Source organism: Maniola jurtina, chromosome 11 (genome assembly GCF_905333055.1).
Source record: "Maniola jurtina chromosome 11, ilManJurt1.1, whole genome shotgun sequence".
NCBI lineage: Eukaryota > Metazoa > Arthropoda > Insecta > Lepidoptera > Nymphalidae > Maniola > Maniola jurtina.
The window spans coordinates 6,017,705-6,038,301 of record NC_060039.1 but is presented as its reverse complement, the minus strand read 5'-3'; the positions used below and the strand labels follow the sequence as shown (position 1 = coordinate 6,038,301).

Here is a 20,597-nt window from a genome sequence, read left to right as displayed (position 1 = left end):
GTCAAAATTCGGTTTACTTGGTAATATTTTAGATAAGCGTTTCTTCCGCAATGTACCTTGAGCCCAACGCTGACCGGCCTTCGACTGTCTGATTAAAATTTAGCGATTAGGTAAATTAAAATAGCGCAAATACCAGCTGTTTTTATTAGGTAGATAGGACATTCTAATTGAACACTTCTACATAGCATCTACCTACTTATCGATGATTTATGTAAAGGTATCGTACCAGTATCCAATTTTAAAAGTAGGGTAGACGACGAGAAGCAATGATTTTATGGCATTTTCCTGGCAGTTTCTAACAGTAACACGGACTCCACGCACACGTCATCCCGGCGCATTATCTGAGCGTGTTCTCCTAATATAATGTCCTAGCTTTATCTTCGACAAAAATCGGGTCCGAAAGAAAATATATATGGTCTTTGTCGGATCTACTATATACTTAATGTCATTTGCGACAAAAATGTAACTGGACGTTCAACTCGGTATTTCTAGACTCAGACAGCAGTGTGAACTAACTCTAGTCAAAGAATACAAATTAACCTGTGTGAGATGAACATCCCGAAGAGCGCCAAGGTACCCTCGATGTAGAAGTGCACACATTTGCTGTCCAAATCCGGCTGCGTATGTTTCCACATAATCTATGTTTGGTCTTAACAGGGCTTCCGCTTCGGTCGAGTTATCTGTAACACACAGGAAATGATATATGATATATTATTATATTGAATCGTATATCGCAATTTAAATGAAAAAAGTCAGTTTATTGAAGCTGTAAACATCCGTTTAACCTCTGATTTATTCATATATTAAACTTGTATTACATTCATCTGTAAAACGGATAGTTATTTCATTCTCCTGAGGAACTTCGGGCTGCAGCAGTAGCCTTTTATGTCCTCCAGCCAGTGACTACGGCCTAATCGAAAATCCCGCTCTTAAGGTCTGGCTTGAAATGGACCTCCTCCATCTCCTCCGAGTGTTGGTTAGTCGACCAAGTCCCCTTCAACCGACAGGATGCTATTGGGAACGCCACTGGAGCAGCGTTTTTCTTCTCTCTTCGCAAAGTATGCCGAACCCATCGCCATCGCCTCAGTGGTATATTTCTGTGCACCAGTTATCTGATGTCATGTTTCCAACAAATCTTCATTCCTAAATATTACTTTACTAGATGATGCCCGCGACTTCATTCTATAATATAAGCTAACTCTGTACCTTGTCAAAATCGGTTAAACTGTTGGGCCGTGAAAAGGTAGCAGACAGACGGACACACTTTCGCATTTATAATATTAGTATGGACCGAAGTGTGGATTAAGTAAACCTGAATTTTGTGGATTAGCGATAGTTGACTTCCACCTTTCTCATCCGTATAAGAGGAATTTTAAGGCTTTACTAGAGAGTAAAACACAGAGCTTTTAAGGCTTACGACTCATGAGGACAATAGATTGTTCTTTGGATTTTTGAACCGGTTATTTTCGCAGTAAGTACACTACTCATAAAACATCTTTATTTATTGTGCGAGTTGCTATAACCTATGCCATAAACTTACACGTGTCATGTAACACGCCCATATAAAGTCTTTATATATATTTAATTTGTAGGGTTTATAAACTGGTTAGGTGTGGTTAGATAAATAATTATGTCTTTGTTCATTGGGACTCTGTACCCATTCAAGCACGGTGCAGGTCATTGGTGGATATTTTTACCTTGTATTTATCTGTGTATGGTAGAAACTAGAAATATTACTTTGTAAGTAATTGTTAATCGTGTATTTAAAGTATTCGGTTCTTAAGTAATTATAACCTAGCTGGTAAATCGGATCTTCTGGCTCGAATCATCTTTTGACGACCTCTTGGTCAGCTGGTAGTGAGTGCTGTGTTCTAATAAATAATTAGGAGGTCCTAGGTTTAACCCCTAACAATAAAAAATAAAATAAAAAAAAAAGATTAAAAAAATACCTTTTCCAGTCCCGCGTTGAACTTCTTTATCTGCTATCTTTTTCATTTCAATGGCGTACGTATGTGCTTCTCGTTCTAGAGGGGTCCATTTTCCAGCACATTCACCACTTGCAATTTCTAAAACTACAAGAAAAGCTTAGTTATAGAATCGAGTCACCGTAATTGCCTACCGTCATAATAATCCAAATCACAAGAGCACAAAATTGAGTAAGTTCTTTCCAATCGTTCACTCTTGGTAAAGTGGTCGCTGTCTTGGTAGAATTCTCTTTCACTGCGACTACGGCTGGTGCGATCTCTCTCCAACGACTTCCGTTGTCGGCATTTGGTAGGTACGTGCACAGAAACAGACAAACGTGTTTGTTGTGGAACGGATTAACTCCTCCGCCGCCGTCCTAGTTGGGGAACGACCACGTGGACCTTGTATCAAGAGGTTTTAGGTGCGGCTTCACAAGCAGTTAGGCAAATGTTAGGTAGGTACTAGATCGTGAGATCCATAGATGGTTTTGGTGGCAAGTAGAAGTAAGGCACGACGCGACGACGCCGGCAGGGTTGTCAATGGACTGTCTATTCTGCGATTGCTTCTTCAATCAACTTTTCGTTTGACATAACAGTTCCCTATTTTTAGGTAACACCAACCGATTATTGATTACTGGACGTAGGTTTCAAACTTACGAAAATCCGCCAGGTTGTAGTAAAGTGGGCAAACGAAATCAAATTTCTTGAGTAATTCTGGAACATCTGCAATTGCCCCGGCGTATAAGGTCCTTCCATTGGCAAGGAGAATGACGTCATCGGCACAAGTGAAGAGTTGGGAAGAAGGCTGGTGGATCACGCAGGCTACGGTCCGTCCACTGTTTGCCACTGATTTGAGAGCCTGGGCCACTGACATGGATGATACGGAGTCAAGGCCGCTGGACAAACAGGATTCCATTACTTCGTCATAATTTACAGTTTCGTCATAATTTATTTTTTCGTAATTGTAAAAAAATACCTAGTGGGTTCGTCGACGAGCATCACAGTGGGGTCGGTGAGCAGTTCACATGCTATGGTCAGCCGTTTGCGCTCTCCGCCCGACAAGCGCCCAGCTCTCGTGTCGAACACCTCACGTATACCCAGTTGTTTTGACACAGATTCCACCTGTAATAATACGGGCTGTCATGATTCTTGTTAATGGTAGGTGAATACGACCTAGAGTAACTATAGTGCACGCATTATGAACTGAGGCGTTGGGCAATAAATCATTCTAATCAGTCTATCTCGCTGGCACTCATTGGGCTTATGGAGCGTAGCTTTAGCGTATAATGATGTGCGTATCCGCATATTAGCAGCTAGTCGATATGGATAAGATTTTTATTTTTCATGTACCAAAAGTGTAGTTACAAAGTAATAATAAATTAAGTTACATTGGAAATCCTTATCTCAAAGCAGAGATTCCTTCCAGCTTCCCGTTCAAGGTTGTGAACTACTGTGCTACATCTAGTGTATAGATAAAACAGTGGGTACGTCGTGGGACACAAAAAAGAAACGAAGCATTGTTAATAAAATGCGCTGCCTGCTGCATTTTCTATCTCTTATTGTACTCTGTCTCGCTTATTTATGGTGCTGCCCAGCCAGTGAAGTGCATATGTCATTGCCGTACCTATTCGTGCATTCGTTAGATTATTTTTTTAGATCGTTAGATCGATTCGTTAGATCCCATCCTAAAATAAGAGGGTCTGGGCGCTGGGCGCTACCCTGCCAATAAGTTACATTTCTCATACTTGTCTTGAAGTCGCTAGCTAACGTCATAATAATATGTAATGACTAGTAGAGGTAAAGGAAACTAAGAGAGGGCATATAGAGTGCTCACGCAAAGATTGCGTCTTAAAGTCCATGTCAACAGATCGGCTAGAGCATAAGCAAAAGTTCATGTCGTTGACTGTTGAAAAAAGGGTAGACGTCTGCGTGAACGGACCGTCCTATCCGGCACCCTCACCGCCAATGTCTTTATGTACGAGTATGTATGTAATATTATGTAGTATGGTCTTTATTAAATTAGTTTCCAACCATAATATCGAACGACTATTCTCTACTTACCCACTTGTATGCGCGGGATCGAACCTCCGAACTCCTAAATTGGAGGGCGATCTTAATCAGAAGGCTATGAGCTATGAGCTCTGTGTTATGGGTGTTTTAAGCATTAAATAATCGTGAGGAAATCTGCTTGCCTGAAAGTTGCGCGTAATATTCTCGGAGGTGTGTGAAGTCTGCCATCTCCGTACTGGGCCTGGTGGCGGGCTGTGGTTTAAACTTTTCTCATTGCAAGAAGAGGAGATCTGTGTTCAGTAGTGGGCCGGCGATGGGTTGATCATAATGATAATTCTCTACTTACTGTATTGGTGCGTTCATGTCGGCTGGCGTGAGGTAGTTTCAACGAGGAAGCAAATTGGAGCGTCTCCCGCACCGTGAGCGTGTCGATGAGGGTGGCGTGCTGTGCTACCAGCACGACGTTTCGACCAGCGCCTTGGAGGTGACCAGATACTCCAGTCTTTCTGCGACCAAACATAACGACAATGCACACTCATGTTGACGTATTTCCTTTCTATTACTGCTATAGTGCAATGTAGGTAATTTTTACCCGAACTTTTAAAGAAAAGTTATCCAAATAATATTGTGGTAAGGAATGGAATTAAAATGGAACACTTTAAAAATACACCATAGAAAAAAACCAATAACAATTCGAAGCGGGATACTAGGACTACGGTTTGATAGGTGGATTTGTGTTTAAAAAGTCGATTTGTCGCACAAAAACCTTTGTTCATAAATCTTGGAACGCAGTTTTAAAATACTCTAGATTGATTTCGTATAAATCCTTTTCTTGATTAATTCACTTTATACTCCTGTTAGTGCTAAGGCAAGGTATACCTGTAATATATCACGACCTTCAAGGAAAAAGATATATTTATTATTTAGGTTTCAGACAAAGAGTTGTTAAGTTGTAAAGTACCAATGTCTCGCAAAATTCCAAGCCAATTGACTGCCAAAGGTCACTGGTAGAGTCAGAGATATTTTATAGAGATAAGTGCTTCCTTGCCCACTCCACTATTTTTTTCTTATTTTTAAAATTTTTGGTACGAATATAAATTGAAAAAAAAAAAAAAAAAACCACGCCACCTACCGATTACCTACTAGTTTTTAGAGTGCCCAATGGGACCCTATTAGCTATTACTAAATAGGTACTGTAAGCCTCCGCTGTCCCTCCGTCTGTCTGTCTGTTAGCGGGCTGTACTGTTCATAAACTCGAGCAGAGGGGTAAGTTGAGAGAGAAGTATTCACAGAGTGTGTATTTCTATGGCTGCTATTACAACAAATAATATTAATTTCTAAAGGTCCAACTCACATTTTTACCCACTTTTATTTGACGCAACCTATTTTTTTAACATTGCTACCTACATGTTTTCCTAGCGCAGAGGGTAGGGACCTTATAGGGCCTCAATATAACGTGCCCATGCTTATAAAATAAGCTAGCTGATGCCCGCGACTTCGTTCGCGTGGATGTAAGTTTTTTAAAAATCCTGTGCGAACTCTATGATTTTCCGGGATAAAAAGTAGCATATGTGCTAATCCAGGGTATAATCTATCTCCATTCTAAATTTCAGGCGAATCCATCCAGTAGTTTTTGCGTGAAGGAGTAACAAGCATACACACACACATACATACACACATACCTACATAGACACAAACCTTTGCCTTTATAGTATTAGTGTGAAGTGTGAAGAATGATAGTGTGAAGTGAGAAGTGTGATAGTGTGAAGTGTGATTCTTCGTATTCGTAATTCAAAATTTTTGTTAGTTCCTAGCGTCTTTGCGGTCTACCTAGGTCGGGGGCGGTACGTAATACTGATGTAAGAGATCTACATTCTGCTGCTCCATGGTCTAACTCAAAGGTTTCAAATCACCTTTCCACATCGGTGCCACTCAGTGCATCGACCTCTACCTACCGTTGTACACTTAAGTTCTTGAGAGTAAGTTCAACATGTTGTATTGACTGTTAGGTAGGTATACTTTATAGGTACCAAGGCATTTTTTATTCAGCACTATTCATCTTTCACGTATCGCCATAATTAGTTATATATTTTTTTAGCCGATTGGCATCAGCGTCTCGAAGTTTAGCTCATAGAAGATAAATAATATGGAATGAAATGAAAGTAGGATATGAACCAACTAATAAACACACTTTCCCATAATTTTAATATGAGTAGTGACTGATAAAATATTATATTGACACGAAGTAGGTAGTAGGATATTAAGAGTTTGTTGTGGGCTCTTCTCAGACATGGGCGCGTTTGGAACCCTAGCTTAGCTTTAGTTTTAAGTTGACGTAATTAATTATCACCAGTATATCATCTTTCAAATCTAAAAACGGCAAACAAAAGGTGTACAATAGTACCGGTTTTGAATAAATGACTTTGATTTTGATTTTAATTAAGTATAAATATAATTAACGACTATCACGTGACTAGGCGGAGTAGGTAGCTATGCCCGACTAATTTCGAATTTCGAACTCGACCGGGGTGCTTTTTCAAAGGGCCCTAATCACGTGAGTCAAGTCATTAATTGATTAATATTTATGTTTTTATCAGTTATCACTCATGTTAGTTTAAATTTATACGCTAAGGTAGGTATGTAGTTTAATGTTTTTGTATAGACAACAATATTCGTGGTCATGGACTGTGAACTTATCAGAGTAATAATTACATATTTTATAGGCACTTGATTAAAATTATAAATCACTGCGATATTACAGCGCCTCGTAATAACCAAGTAAGTATATTGTAGGTAAGATAATGAGCAGTTGCCAAAGGTCTTTTGAGAGGTGATTAGTGTTCTTTGTCTCTGATGTAGGTAAGTAAATAATTAATTAGTAAAGGTCGGATCGGATTACTGACGCCAGCAAATTACTGTTTTATATAATACTAGAGGGTGCCCGCGACTTCGTCCGCGTGGATTTAGGTTTTTAAAAATCCCGTGGGAACTGTTTGATTTTCCGTGATAAAAAGTTGCCTATGTCAATTACAGGGACGCAAGCTGCTTCGGTACCAAATTTTATATAAATCGGTTAAGCGGATAGGTTTTTAGGAATCCCGTGGGAACTCTCAGATTTTCCGGAATAAAAAGTAGCCTATGTCCGTCCCCGGGATATAAGCTAACCCTGTATCAAATTTCGCCAGAATCGGTTACACTGTTGGGCCGTGAAAAGGTAGAAGACAGACAGACAGACACACTTTCACATTTATAATATTAGTATGGATGTACTAAGTACTAATAAAAGCAAACAAATTGTACTTAAACTGTAATAGCTACAAAATATAAATTGAATAGCTTTTATTGCGTCCGGCAAAACTTTCTATCCGCTTTATTGACTAACCTACCTACGTACCTAAAACTTATTATGCGACGCGACGATTGACTCTACGGGGATTTTTTCTCTCTACGGCGTAGAGCGAAAAGTCACCAAAAACCAAAAATGACCTTCTTAGGATTCCGTACCCAAAGAGTAAAAACGGAACCCTATAATGTCACTCTGCTGTCTGTCTGTCTGTCCGTCTGTCTGTTCGCGTGTCACAGGTCTCTAGCTCGTAGACGAATTGAGTAACAGACCTGAAACTTTGGTATTTGGTTGTAGAACGTTGACCCAAAACCAAATATTGAATTAAAAATTCAACTAAATTATTTTTCAGAGAGGCTCTCATACATGTAAAAGATGCCAAGATAAAATTGTTTTTGTTACCCTAGCATGGAACCATACCAGGCAGTATGGAAGCATACCAGGTAGTATGGAAATAAAGGATGGATCGCCTTACTTGCGCCCTGCTAGTATTTTTAATAGTGTAGTCTTGCCGGCACCTGAAGGACCGAGGATGAAAGTGAGTCTGCCTGGACGAATGGCACCACACGCGCCCTTCAGAATGAACTGTTCATCCCTTGGTTTTCTTTTAGTTTTCCGAAATAATATTTTTTCTGAAACAAAAAAATTCTACATGAATAAAACCTGTTTTGATTTCGTTTGCTGGCGTGCGTGCTGTGCCTTTTTGGAGCGTTTTTTTTTTGTAGCCGGTTTTTGTGTTAGTTGGTGTTTTTTGGTGGTGGAACTGACTGGGAAGCGCTCTAAGGGGGCGCCGCGCGTGTGTCGGCGAGCGCCGGCACAGACAAAGTCCATAGGTACTTATACTATAGTTTCCCTAACTTGTAAATAACTATAAATTTGACATTGGCTAATCTGTGTAAAGCCAGACGAAAGAGGATAAACCTGTTTTTAAAGAGATACATACCTAGCTACTTCTTTCTGTAAAAGGTTACCTACTAACGTATGCGACACAACTTGGAACTCAAAGGGTCTGGGACCGAGGAGACACTTTGACGTGCTTTGACTTCAAGTGATCTGTGTAGGTACACAAAGCAAAACAAATCGGTAAGCAGGCAACACAACGAAGCATTATGTGTGTGCATAACTCGTTTACTTATTATTTTACACCTATCTCTCTTTAATGAATTGTCGGTCTCTTTTCACCATACCTACTTGCAATAATTACAAATTACATATTTCGCTGATTTCCCCACAGCAGGCACTAGGTAGTATTGCCGCTTACCCACGCTGATAGAATCCGATCGTCGAAGCACAATTATGTCAGAGTAAAATGGCCTTAAACCACCTTGAGATAACGTCTAAAATTCACGACTTTAATTAGCAGTTTTCACTTGCAGTACTGGCTGTAGATATGTGGACGAATTTAAGCTTTAAAACAAGACAGTTAAGGTCTATTCATCACTGAAATGTTTCGAACCCACAAAACGATAAATTATGCGGTGTAGGTATACCTATAGATTACAGAAAGGCAATATCAAGTTGATGTCCCATTTTTTAAATCTACCCTACCTATTTTATAAATTATTGTCAAATAGAACTTGAGCACGCGGATTAATAGATCCTTGTAGTGAATTCATTTATGGTGTATTGTGTTATTTTTCACACTGAATAACTACTGAACTTCACCATGGAACATTTATTTATCTTTGTTTAAAAAGCAGAGATTGTTATTTGAGCGGAATATTTCGATAACCGAAATCGATGATATCGGTAAGTAAACAAATATAACCTACTCGTATTGAAATTATGTTTATGGTTTTACTTATGTGCATTTAGTATTTTCTAAATGTTAGCGTAATGTTTTTAGTCCATTTAATACTTTTAATCAGACGCATTATAATATAACAATGTAACCAATATACTAAATACTAGTTGATGCCCGCGACTTCATTCCCGTGTATATAGGTTATTAAAAATCCCGTGGAACTCATTAATTTTCCGGGATAAAAAGTAACCTATGTATTAATCCAGGATATAATCATTTACAGATGAATACCGTGCGCTTGTGGGTCTGTCACTACGGAGAAACGGGGCATGTAGACAATTGTTGACCTGGGCCCAAACCATCAGCTTATAAGATGGAGTCACATCACCACCAAGAAATCGTTGCAATGCATAGCGTGGATTCCTTTTTAAAAATTTGGTTGACAGCGACCAAGCACAATGTAGTTCTACAAACTGTGCGGAAGCATTTGCGTGCGGCCGGAATACATTACGAAGAAAATATTACGAATGGTTTGCACCAGGACCATAGACTTTCATTTTGCAATGAAATATATAAACTTTGACTGATGTAATTACGTTGTTATTTTTAATAATGAAAAATCTTTTGAGTCGGACAAGGATGGACGTAAAATACTATAATAATAGAACAACAGGTAAACGATATATTATACTTTGAATAAAGTGGTAACTTCAACCTGGGAGTCTCTGCGGGGCAGCATAGACTTGCTGGAATATGGTTACTAACATGACGAGTCGATTACAAAAAGTAATAGCTTACGAGGGTGGCCTACCTTTATACATTATTAAATAAAGTATAGGTAATTAATTTAATTCTATTTGTGAGTGATGTTATTGTTATTGCAGTTAGAAGTTATAATTGATTTTGATTTCTAACTAAGTAATTAACATGTTGATTCATCTCACAAACCTAAAAGTAACCCAAAACGTAAATAAAACATTACGTTCATACTTGACCGACTTTTAGCATACTTCACATCGATATTGGTTTTAAATTACTATAGGAGTAATAGGAGTAGATAAAGTATGTCAATTTTTTTTCCTCTTTTGTATACCTTCTGTTAACTTGATGTGTTAATTTTTTGACAAGCGTCTTATTTATTTCTTGCTTATTATAATAATTTATGAACTGCACAAAAGACAAATAAATAACTTCTAAAATAGAAAAGTGTTATTATTTTTGTTTTTTCTTGCTTATAATTATATTGTTTGAAAGTATGATAATTTTGACTGTATAAAGAAGACAAAATAAATAATTGCAAAAATAAAAAAGCAATCCCCCACTAGGATTAGAACTCACGCCATATTTAAGAACTTCAACACTATTACCACTCGGCCATCAGAACTATGTTGACGAATGTGAAATTTGCAACCCTATACGACTGGTAAGGTTATCTAGAAGTGTGAGTGAGTGTAGTAAGTGTGAGTGTATCTATTATCGGATAGCATCGGGTCGTATCTTTGTGTGTTATACATACGCGCGCATTAGTATGCTCTGCCAAGCGAATTATTTTTCCGAGTGTACGTAGACTCTAGGTTCGCAATACGCAGATGTTCATTTTTATTTTATTTTTATTTAAATAGCGTTTTAACATATAAACTTAATAACTATAGTAAATACATTGATTTTTCTATCATGTTCAACTATGTTAAATCATATTTTATGCAAATTCCGCACAAGTACACAAAGGGGATAATAATATCACCACTTCACAAAAGCAGCGCCTTTATTTTAGAACTTAAACTATAGTTTTTTTTAATCTTAATTTTTATGGGACTTTTGTCCGACATACAAGCATTATTTTGTTTATAAAGATAATTATTATGATAAGGAATATAGGTACATATTCATACATTCTTAAAATGGATGTGGTTATTTGTTATTGTATGCAAATCAAACAAGATGCGAATAAACACTTGCTTGCGTGTACTACGCATCCATAAGTAGGTACCTACTACCTACATATTAGTTATTTATTATAAATATTTATGTATAGTAATAAAAATAAATAATACTGTAGTGTGCAAGAGGTGATACCTACAAGATCGCTTGACAGTTGACCTTGTGGAGTTCCTTGTAGAAAGAAAAAAAAAATATTGAGCGCTTTTCCACTTACTCGGTTGTCAGCGGTAACTGAACCGGTACGGCAAAGATAAAGTCAAAGTTTATGAATTTACCTACATTATGCGTTTGTCGACTCGCTAAAAGAACGCTTTACCATAGCCGGCTGTCCCGGTACAGCGAATGCGTGGAGCGGCACAGCGACAGCTCATTTTCGAGGATCGCGGAACACGCACAACGAACGGACGCTCCGAGATGCGGTTGACGCGGTCGCGACAAAATTATCACATTAAAAATTTTTTCAAAAAAAAAAAAAACCGATGAGCTTCACACTTAGATTTCTAGTTTCTTTTATTATTCTTACTCGACTTCATACATACATCACACGTGTAGAAACAAAAATTATTTTTCACTTTTTAGTATTGGTGGTTTTTGAAATCGGTTTTTTTTGTTTTTTTTTTTGTATTTCACAATTTTTAGTGTCCCCACTGTACTACAATATGCTATGCCTAGTTAAAATAAAAACCTACTGTTTGCGAAGCTATTATACTAATCGCGAGTAATTTAATTTTATCCATCGAGGAGTTCTGTTCTCCATATCCGAAGATATTCATCAGATCTTCACCAAATTCATATGGGACCACCTTCAAACAAAAAAATAATTCCAAATCGGTTCAGGCGTCTTTGAGTAATCGGTGAACATACATAAAAACAGACCTAACGAATTGAGAACCTCCTCCTTTTATGAAGTCGATTGAAAATGTATAGCGCCGCCTCCGAGCCCTCCGCGTAGGACGCGTGCGGCCGACCAAATACATTTTCAATTTCTTAGTATTTAGCAAACGCAGTTGGGTTCTTATTTTAATTCGATTTGTAGACACATCGATTTCTAGAAACTAATGTCTATATCTGTGGTTTACCAGATTTCCTTAAAAATAACTTGTTTTAAAGTAACAGATTTAAAGATTTGTATGTAAATTCTTGAGACCGTGTTAACTTTGAAAATAAATGTGTATTTTGACGAAAATCTGGGAACCATACAACTCTATGTACAAACTTTCAATTAATTTTTATGGTTTTCAAATGCAAGCCAAACTACTTTGCTTAGAGCACAATACGGGACGTGCCTGAGGCCTGAAGTGCACGTTGTCGCTTCGGTCGCGGCCGGATACATGGAAGTCTGCCTTCGCCGCGGTGCGCGGGGCAGTCTATGGAAAAGGACCCCATATTTTCCATGTCTTTGTGGTGCCGGCGGCGCCATGACGGCAAGTACAAAGTGCCCTGACGAAGTAAACATTAAAAAAACCTTAAGTAGGTACCTACCGTTAGGATTTATTATTGTGTGAACTTCTTTGCTTTAAGGTTATTTATTTTTAACTCCGTCCAAGTCCAATATCGATCTAGTAAAGTTTTGACTTGAAAAATCGCTATTCAACTTTTTTCCCACGTGTTATCGCCCTACCGTGGAGACGAGGAGGTAATAAAGTCTTAGTTCTAATTGTTCTAATAAATTAAAAATAAATTTATAGTTTATAAATAAAGCAATTTTTTTTATTAAAAAATTTAGTATAGGTATAATTAGTTTTATTCCGATATTTCGCAAAACTTAAGATCAAGTCAAGAAAAGATCATGACCCTATAATCTTATTTATTCATACATGTACAAAATGCATATGATTTGCATATTATGTATTGTCTTGTCACACTCATCAAGATCTCTACGGCTCTACTATTTGCATGCACTGACTTGGTTGCATTCTCATAGAAGTATAAATAGCTATACCTAATATATACTCGTAACAATACTTAATTCAGTCTGAGATTTCAAACATCAGGATAATTGAATTTTAATTATTCTTTATTCACCTTGCCCATTTCGTAATTTAAAAAGAAACGGTAGACAGGTTGGTATATTTCATGAAATAAAAAATTATCGACACCAAACATAATTATATTCATGATTTTCTCGGAACAGTACTTACCTCCTACCCATTTATTTAATGTACTCGTACCTACCTATTTTATAAATATATAAAATCAAGAGATGGCAAATGTATTTTAAAGCCCTGACCTAAATTGTCTCATAGATTATTATAATGCTTGTATGTTAAAATGTAATAGTAAGTATAGACTGTACTATTACGTATTCTGAGGTATGGCCTAGGTTGTTAGGTATCTACATTATAGAAGGCTACGTTTGTAGGTATGTGCTTTTAAAGTTATAGAGAGAATATTATTTGCATTTAATTGATACAGACTAAAGAAAATATTAGTAACCTTAGTCAGAGTAACTCAACGGGCGACGGAATGTGCCACTACGTGATGAAATTAGAAATTAGCAAATCCGTAGGAGAACTGGAGTAACCGACACAACCATCCCCCAGCAAAGGCAATAGAGGGACAAAGTTTAAAGAATCGATAAAAGTTGTGGTTCCAAGGTCCTCGAATTGCGACCCCACGCTGGAAAACGCAGTGTTCGAAAACCCCCTATTAGACTGACGGACGATCAACGAGTCTCTGGGAGACTTTGTTTTTGCATCGTGCAAAAAAACTGGCCAAGTGCGAGTCAGACTCGCGTACCAAGGGTAATCGGGTATTTTTTTCGACATTTTGCACGATAAATCAAAAACTATAATGCGTAAAAATAAATAAAAATCTGTTTTAGAATGTACACGTAAAGCCCTTTCATATGATACCCCACTTGGTATAGTTATCTTACTTTGAAAATTTAAACACATTTTAATTTTTTTTAGTGATTGTAACATAAAATTCACGGTTTTCGGATTTATGTCTTTACTTGTGCTATAAGAGCTACCTAACTGCCTTTCATGATTCTAGGTCAACGGGACGGGTCCCTATAGGTTTTCTTGACAGACGACGGACGGACGGATGGACAGACAGACAACAAAGTGATTCTATAAGGGTTCCGTTTTTCCTTTTGAGGTACGGAACCCTAAAAATTAACTAGGTACGTCTACTAAGTCGCGGATAAACGTTATAATGTAGGTTTAGGTCACGCTATGCTATAAACTTCTTCTATCGAGTTCAAAAAGATCATGCAAATCGGTACAGACATCTCAGAAAACTCGTTGTATACCTATGCATAGAAAAACGGCTACACAACAAATTGAGTAACGAGGGTAACTCCTCCTTTTTTGAAGTCGGCTGAAAAAGTTCCTGCTCGTAACTATTGGTGCAGTTACCACAAGTTTATGTGCACCTATATATATAGTAGGTACCTATAGTGCGTATAAGCCAGTTTATCAGGTTTTATAAAGCCATAAAATAATATAAATACATAAAGGCTTGAATTGTGGGTGGGTAAACGACCAAGCATAATTGCGAGCAGTAAGATAGCTAGATATTTTAAATATCGATCCACAAAAAAGTCGGTTTTCTATAGAATACATGATAATATTATATATATAAGTTATAGTTGAATAAAATAAATAATAATTTATTATTGTATTCAGAACTCAAACGAAACAGAATCTGTATACCTATAAAGAAATGATAACAAAATAGGAAGATAGGTAGGTACTTTCTTGTAAAAAGACCTTGTAGAAATTCTATGCAGAAATTCTTCCTGTTTCAGGCGTTTAGTCTCTAGAGTTAGAGGACCACTAAGGAACAAACAAATAAGTAATATACCAACTAATAATATTATTATTATTTATAAACCGATGAATGCATAATCACTCCTTTGCTCTATACAGTCGGATAAGTAGCTATCTAAATTATCATTAAGTAGGTATGTTGTGCAGATTTGATTGTATTTAAATCAATAAGTAAATACTTTTGTACTCCCAAAATAATCTTTGCTGTGCGAACTTCAATGACCTCTATATTGATAGATTTTTAGTAGTATTATTTAAAAAAACTGATGCCAATAAATATATATAGGTGCCTAATAATATACCTAAGTGGGTCCAACCCACCCTGTTGCCAGTGGGGTACATTTTATCATATTTTTATTCAATGTTTTTTTTTTTTTTTTTTTTTTCCGTTACTTTAGTTTTTTGTTGTTTATGTTATTTTATTTCTCTTTTGTTTCTGTTATTTATTGATTTTGTTGTTGATGTTATTTTATTTTTTGTTCTTTCTGTGTTTCTGTTATTTTTTCTGTTGTTTTTGTTATTTTATTGTTTAAAAATAGGATAAAATGTAAAAAATAAATAAATGAGAGTAAATACCTAAGTGGCACTAAAGAGAACCATCGCAACAAAGCTATGGTGCGGTGCGTAGGTATACAAAAGGAGCTCACAAGACAACTTTCCTTTTATTTTTAACCGACTTCAAAAAGAGGAGGATGTTCTCAATTCGTCGGCTTCACACTTGGATTTCTAATTTTGTTTAATTATGCTCGCTCGACTTCATACCTAAGTACATTATACTTGTAGCTAAAGAAAAATTATTTTTTACTTTTTAGTGTTTGTGGTTTTTGAAGTTGATTTTATTTTTCTTTTGAATTTTTTTATTTTCTCTGTGATATTGGCACCTTTATTTTTATCATCGATCGATCAGTCGAAATTCGGTTCATGATTTCGTCCTCGATCTCTACAGATCTCGAAACCCATCTTGCATTGATCTTAGATATTCATAGAGGATATTTAAAATGGTTTTATAATATGATACCTACTTCTATTAGGATTTTTCTTCAACAGCATCATCTTGAACAAGTTTTCAACAATGTCTGAACAGCCTTCTAATGAATTTCTGCCTTGCTAAAGAGGCTTTGCTCGTTTCAAATTAAAGGTTTTCTAGGGCTAGATGTTCTGTAAATCTGTAGATATCTGTTGCATATTGATCTGTGGCTTCTTTTGTTGCGTGAGGCATTAAGTACAAGTCAATTTTCTCCATTGTTAGTGATCTCTTACCGATTGACTTGGTGGTCCCGATGTAGTTATGTCAAAGGTCAACGAACCGATAGGACTGAAACTAACTGACTGTACGGTCTAACTATTTATTATATTGAGAGTATTGAATCAACAAGTAGTAAATTACTAGGTGATTCCTCAACAAAAATCCCTTCCTAACCGACGTTTTGCAAACTTTTTAAGCTGGCCATGTAACTATTCGAATGCTAACATTGTACTTAGGTATCTAGCTATCTAATAAAAATATTTAGATAATAATTTGTAGAGTTAGTAGGTATGAAAGTTTTCACTTTGCGACGTAATGCCATTCCTTGTGAACCAAAGATATTAAAATAGTCATATGTATTTATTATACATTGTGAACATACCTTAAAGCCGTTAATGACTGGATAAACCTGAGTGGGTGACCTGGTTTTCATAGCGAGCATTTCGCATGAATTGCAAATACCAGTTTGTTTGCAACGATGCTGCTGTACTTAGCATCACAGTGATTATATCGATTATTACATTCTATCCTACAGAGCAATAGATTTCTAGACCACAACAAAGACCTAGGTACAACATACTTAAATTATAAAATGTGAAAGTTTAGATGTTTATTATTCCTTCGCACCACAATGATTGAACCGATTTGGTTGAAAGGAGAGAGTTTTTTATCCCGACAAATCAGAGTTATTTTTTTAAAAAAAAGCCCATATCCCCGCGGACGAAGTTGCGGGCAATGTTTAGTACCTAATCCAATTATTTTTAACTTTAGATATTATTAGAATCCCGAGCAATGATTATTAGTTACAACAGTGCTCGACTGACATAAAAGTACCTAACTATTTAGTGATCCATTATCATCGTACCTAGATAACAATAACAATTTAGTAAAGAGAATAATATTATGTGTATCATAATCGTTTGTAATATTTACCCGATATTGTTTTGCATTTGAGATCCGTAAACACAGTTAAATTACGATTATAATTACTGTTATTATCACATCCCAATTCAATATCCATTGTAAATACTTAATTTAATAAAAATTCCGATATGATTCGCGCTTTGTTTATGCGCGGCCAGTATGCGCTCGGGAGAGAACGAATAAGTAACTACTGGTCAAAACGCCGCGTTTCTGACTCGCAAAATGAATCAGTGATGTGAGAGGGGGCTCGGTTATCGGTACTAAGGTACAGATGCTGTTGATACTAGTAATAGTAACTAGTAGCCTTTTCAATTATTAGAGTTTAATAGATCATGCCCGCGACTTCGTCCCCGTGGATTTAGGTTTTTAAAAATCCCGTGGGAACTCTTTGATTTTCCGGGATAAAAAGTTGCCTATGTCAATTTCAGCGATGCAAGCTACTTCTGAACCAAATTTCGTATAAATCGGTTAAATGTATGGACTTTTAAGAATCCCGTGGGCACTCTTTGATTTTCCGGGATAAAAACCTACGACCGTCCCCGGGATGTAAGCTAACTCTGTACCAAAATTTATCAAAATCGGTTAAACTGTTGGGCCGTGAAAAGCTAGCAGACAGAGAGACAGACAGATACACTTTCGCACATTTATTAACCCCCGACCCAAAAAGAGGGGTGTTATAAGTTTGACGTGTGTAATGTGTATCTGTGTATCTGTGTGTCTGTGTATCTGTGTATCTGTCTGTGGCATCGTAGCGCCTAAACGAATGAACCGATTTTAATTTAGTTTTTTTTATTTGAAAGATGGCTTGATCGTGAGTGTTCTTAGCTATAATCAAAGAAAATCGGTTCAGCCGTTTGAAAGTTATCAGCTCTTTTCTAGTTACTGTAACCTTCACTTGTCGGGGGTGTTATAAATTTTTAATTTACACTTGTAATATTAGTATGGATGGATTTAGCGATTTTATATTTCGTAAAAAAGGAGTAGGCACTAACTGACCGGGCGGCATTTCTGAAAATCTTATCTTTGTGAAGGTCTAACGTCTATGATAAAGAGAAAACATACAGTCATGCATATTAATATCTGCCGCAGTTGGGGCTGTCCGTTAGTCTCTGTATGAATACCATCACTATTTTTGAAATGAAAATCCGATCTTGTTTATCATTGATATGGAATTGGAGGTATGTTATTAGGAATAGGCGAATTTTCGGCGCTATTTAAAACCCTCGTCTAAGGCTCGGATATTATTTGCGCCACGACTGTAATTTTCAATATACACCTACCATGTTCATAATGCAACATCATGCGTTATGTTAAGAAGTAGTTAATTAGCTCAAATTAGCTTTAGCATCATTATTTTACCTACTAAGTAATCTTATCAACTTTGTAATGACATTCTATTAATTAATAAGAAAATAATTTGTACTAATATGTACGTCTTATTTAGATATTTATAATAATAATTTGTAATACGTGTTTATAATAAGTGTACGGAACATTAAAAAATGGTACGCACTACGCACTAACCAATAAGGTGATGTAACATCCCTATTTTGGCGCTAGTGTTGATAGTTATGGTGAAAGTGGGGATTTCGCAGTGGGAGGTGAAAGTTCTTTAGTGAATAAGCAATTTTGCAGCCTTTTGGGATTTGCAACATTGACAAGACGTGATAATCACGTCCAAATGCTCAGTTATATAAATGAAGAATTCGATTCGAATAAGCAGAGCGTTGTGAAGATGATGGAGGTCGGAACTCCTAGGAATAACAGCTTATCACTCGTGTAGCCACACATGTTAGGATATACGTACGACGCAAATTAGCACGCTGCAATTTGAAGTTTCGTAAAAAGAATACTATCCGGCTTGAGTTGAGGCAATGTCGACCCGTTTTCGAGTTGATAAATGTGCGATAACCTTTAATGTAAACTCAAATGTTACCAATATTTTTGATAGTAAGTATTATTATCTAGGTAGGCATTTACACCGATTTCTCATAGATTGCTCTACTGATTTGCATGACTTTTTTACTCGATAGAGTTCGCGAGATGGTCACATAAAATTTCTCGTTACAACTACCTACTCATTTCTGACGTTATTGGCACTCCTAATCGTTGGCACACCGTTTTCTTGTACGATGGTAGACCCTTCGTTTGCGAGTCCGACTCCCACAGATTTCAGGGTTCCGTACCTCAAAAGTGTCTGTCTGTCTGTTTGTCCGTCCGTCCGCCCGTCGGGTCTGTCAAGAAAACCTATAGGATACTTCCCCTTGACCTACAATCATGAAATTTGGCAGGTAGGTAGATCTTATAGCATACCTATTCTAAAACAGATTTTTATTTATTTTTATCCATAATAGTTTTTGATTTATCGTGCGAGTCAGACTCGTGTACCTCGGTACGCGAGTCTGACTCGCACTTGGCCGGTTTTTTTATTACCTGTTTAATTTGGCGCCAACTTTAAAACGGAAAAAGTTTTTAATACGATTATGGTTTTAAAATCCCATATCTAATGAGACTAGGGCCTAGACTCTACCTCGTCACGGCTTCCTTTGAATGGAATTTCAGGAAAACTTTTTTTGTCTGCGTTATATTAAAGAAAATTTACCTACATCATCAAAATAAACAAAATAATTGACTAACTGTCAATTATTTCAATGTCTAGAAACTTAATGAAATGTAAATTTTCTTCATAACACAGACGAAAACTTTACAAAATTATTCAATACTAGCTGTGCCCGCGACTTCGTTTGCGTGGAATCAGCGCGCTTTATATAGCCACGGACGCTCAGGCGCGAGGCGTGTAGTACGTACTCTGTACGTTAAAAATGTTCGCCGTGATTCTTTAAATTGACATAACTTTTTTATTTATGAACCGATTGACATGAAATAAACACTAAATGTTAAGTGAAGCTTACTACAATATATTAGTGAAAACCGTATCTAAATCGAATAAGCCGTTTCTGATATTAGCGTGCACAAACACGCAGACAAACAGACAAACAGACAAAAAATAAATTAATTACAATTTCGGGTTCGGCATCGATATAATAACAACCCCTGCTACTTTTTTTTATATATTTCCATTATACAGACACCACTTTTCTACAATTTTATTATATGTATATATAGATAGATTATGATACAAAAACTTTAGACGCGGTCGTTAAACTTCGACGTGGGATCTAAGACTTACCAAGCAATTAAAAAAACCATTTAGGTATTTAAAGTTTTAAACCGCGCGCGTGTAAAATTTTTGTATTAGATCAATCCATACTAATATTGTAGAGTATAAAAGAAAGTGTGTCTATCTGTATGTTACATTTTTACGGCCCATCCGCAATAGGGTCTTGGACTGTAGTAGGTAATAAAATGATGTGATGTTATAGCGGTAGTTTATGGGGCTAGAGAAAATAATATTAAAAAATTTAGATTTTTCGAAATTTTTCAAATTTTATCAACGTCACGCCGCGCTGTACACGTGATGGTGACGTGTATCATATTTTTATAACTACAGTCCAATACCATATTTGGTACCTACAAAGATATTCCTTGCATCCCGGAGACGGACATAAATTACTTTTTATCCCGGAAAATCAAGGGCTCTCACGGGGTTTTTAAAAAATGTAAATCCAATCAGACAATGTCGCGGGCA

The 20,597-nt window shown here is 36.7% G+C and overlaps 1 protein-coding gene across 4 annotated transcripts in view; it reads right to left on the bottom strand.

Annotated features, from left to right (window-relative positions):
- The window catches only part of LOC123869616 (ATP-binding cassette subfamily G member 4-like), a 30,753-nt gene that overhangs the window by 6,890 nt on the left and 3,266 nt on the right, over window positions 1-20,597 (bottom strand). For 2 of the 4 annotated variants that reach the window (XM_045912595.1, XM_045912597.1), the window contains exons 2-7: window positions 7,793-7,949; window positions 4,321-4,480; window positions 2,941-3,086; window positions 2,622-2,860; window positions 1,950-2,072; window positions 541-680 (exon numbers count right to left, since the gene is read on the bottom strand). In XM_045912595.1, coding sequence (XP_045768551.1) covers window positions 541-680; window positions 1,950-2,072; window positions 2,622-2,860; window positions 2,941-3,086; window positions 4,321-4,480; window positions 7,793-7,949 — 965 coding nt within the window. Of the gene's footprint in view, window positions 1-540; window positions 681-1,949; window positions 2,073-2,621; window positions 2,861-2,940; window positions 3,087-4,320; window positions 4,481-7,792; window positions 7,950-16,957; window positions 17,155-20,597 lie in introns of those variants that run through there. The other 2 variants (XM_045912596.1, XM_045912598.1) reach the window with 2 other exon arrangements.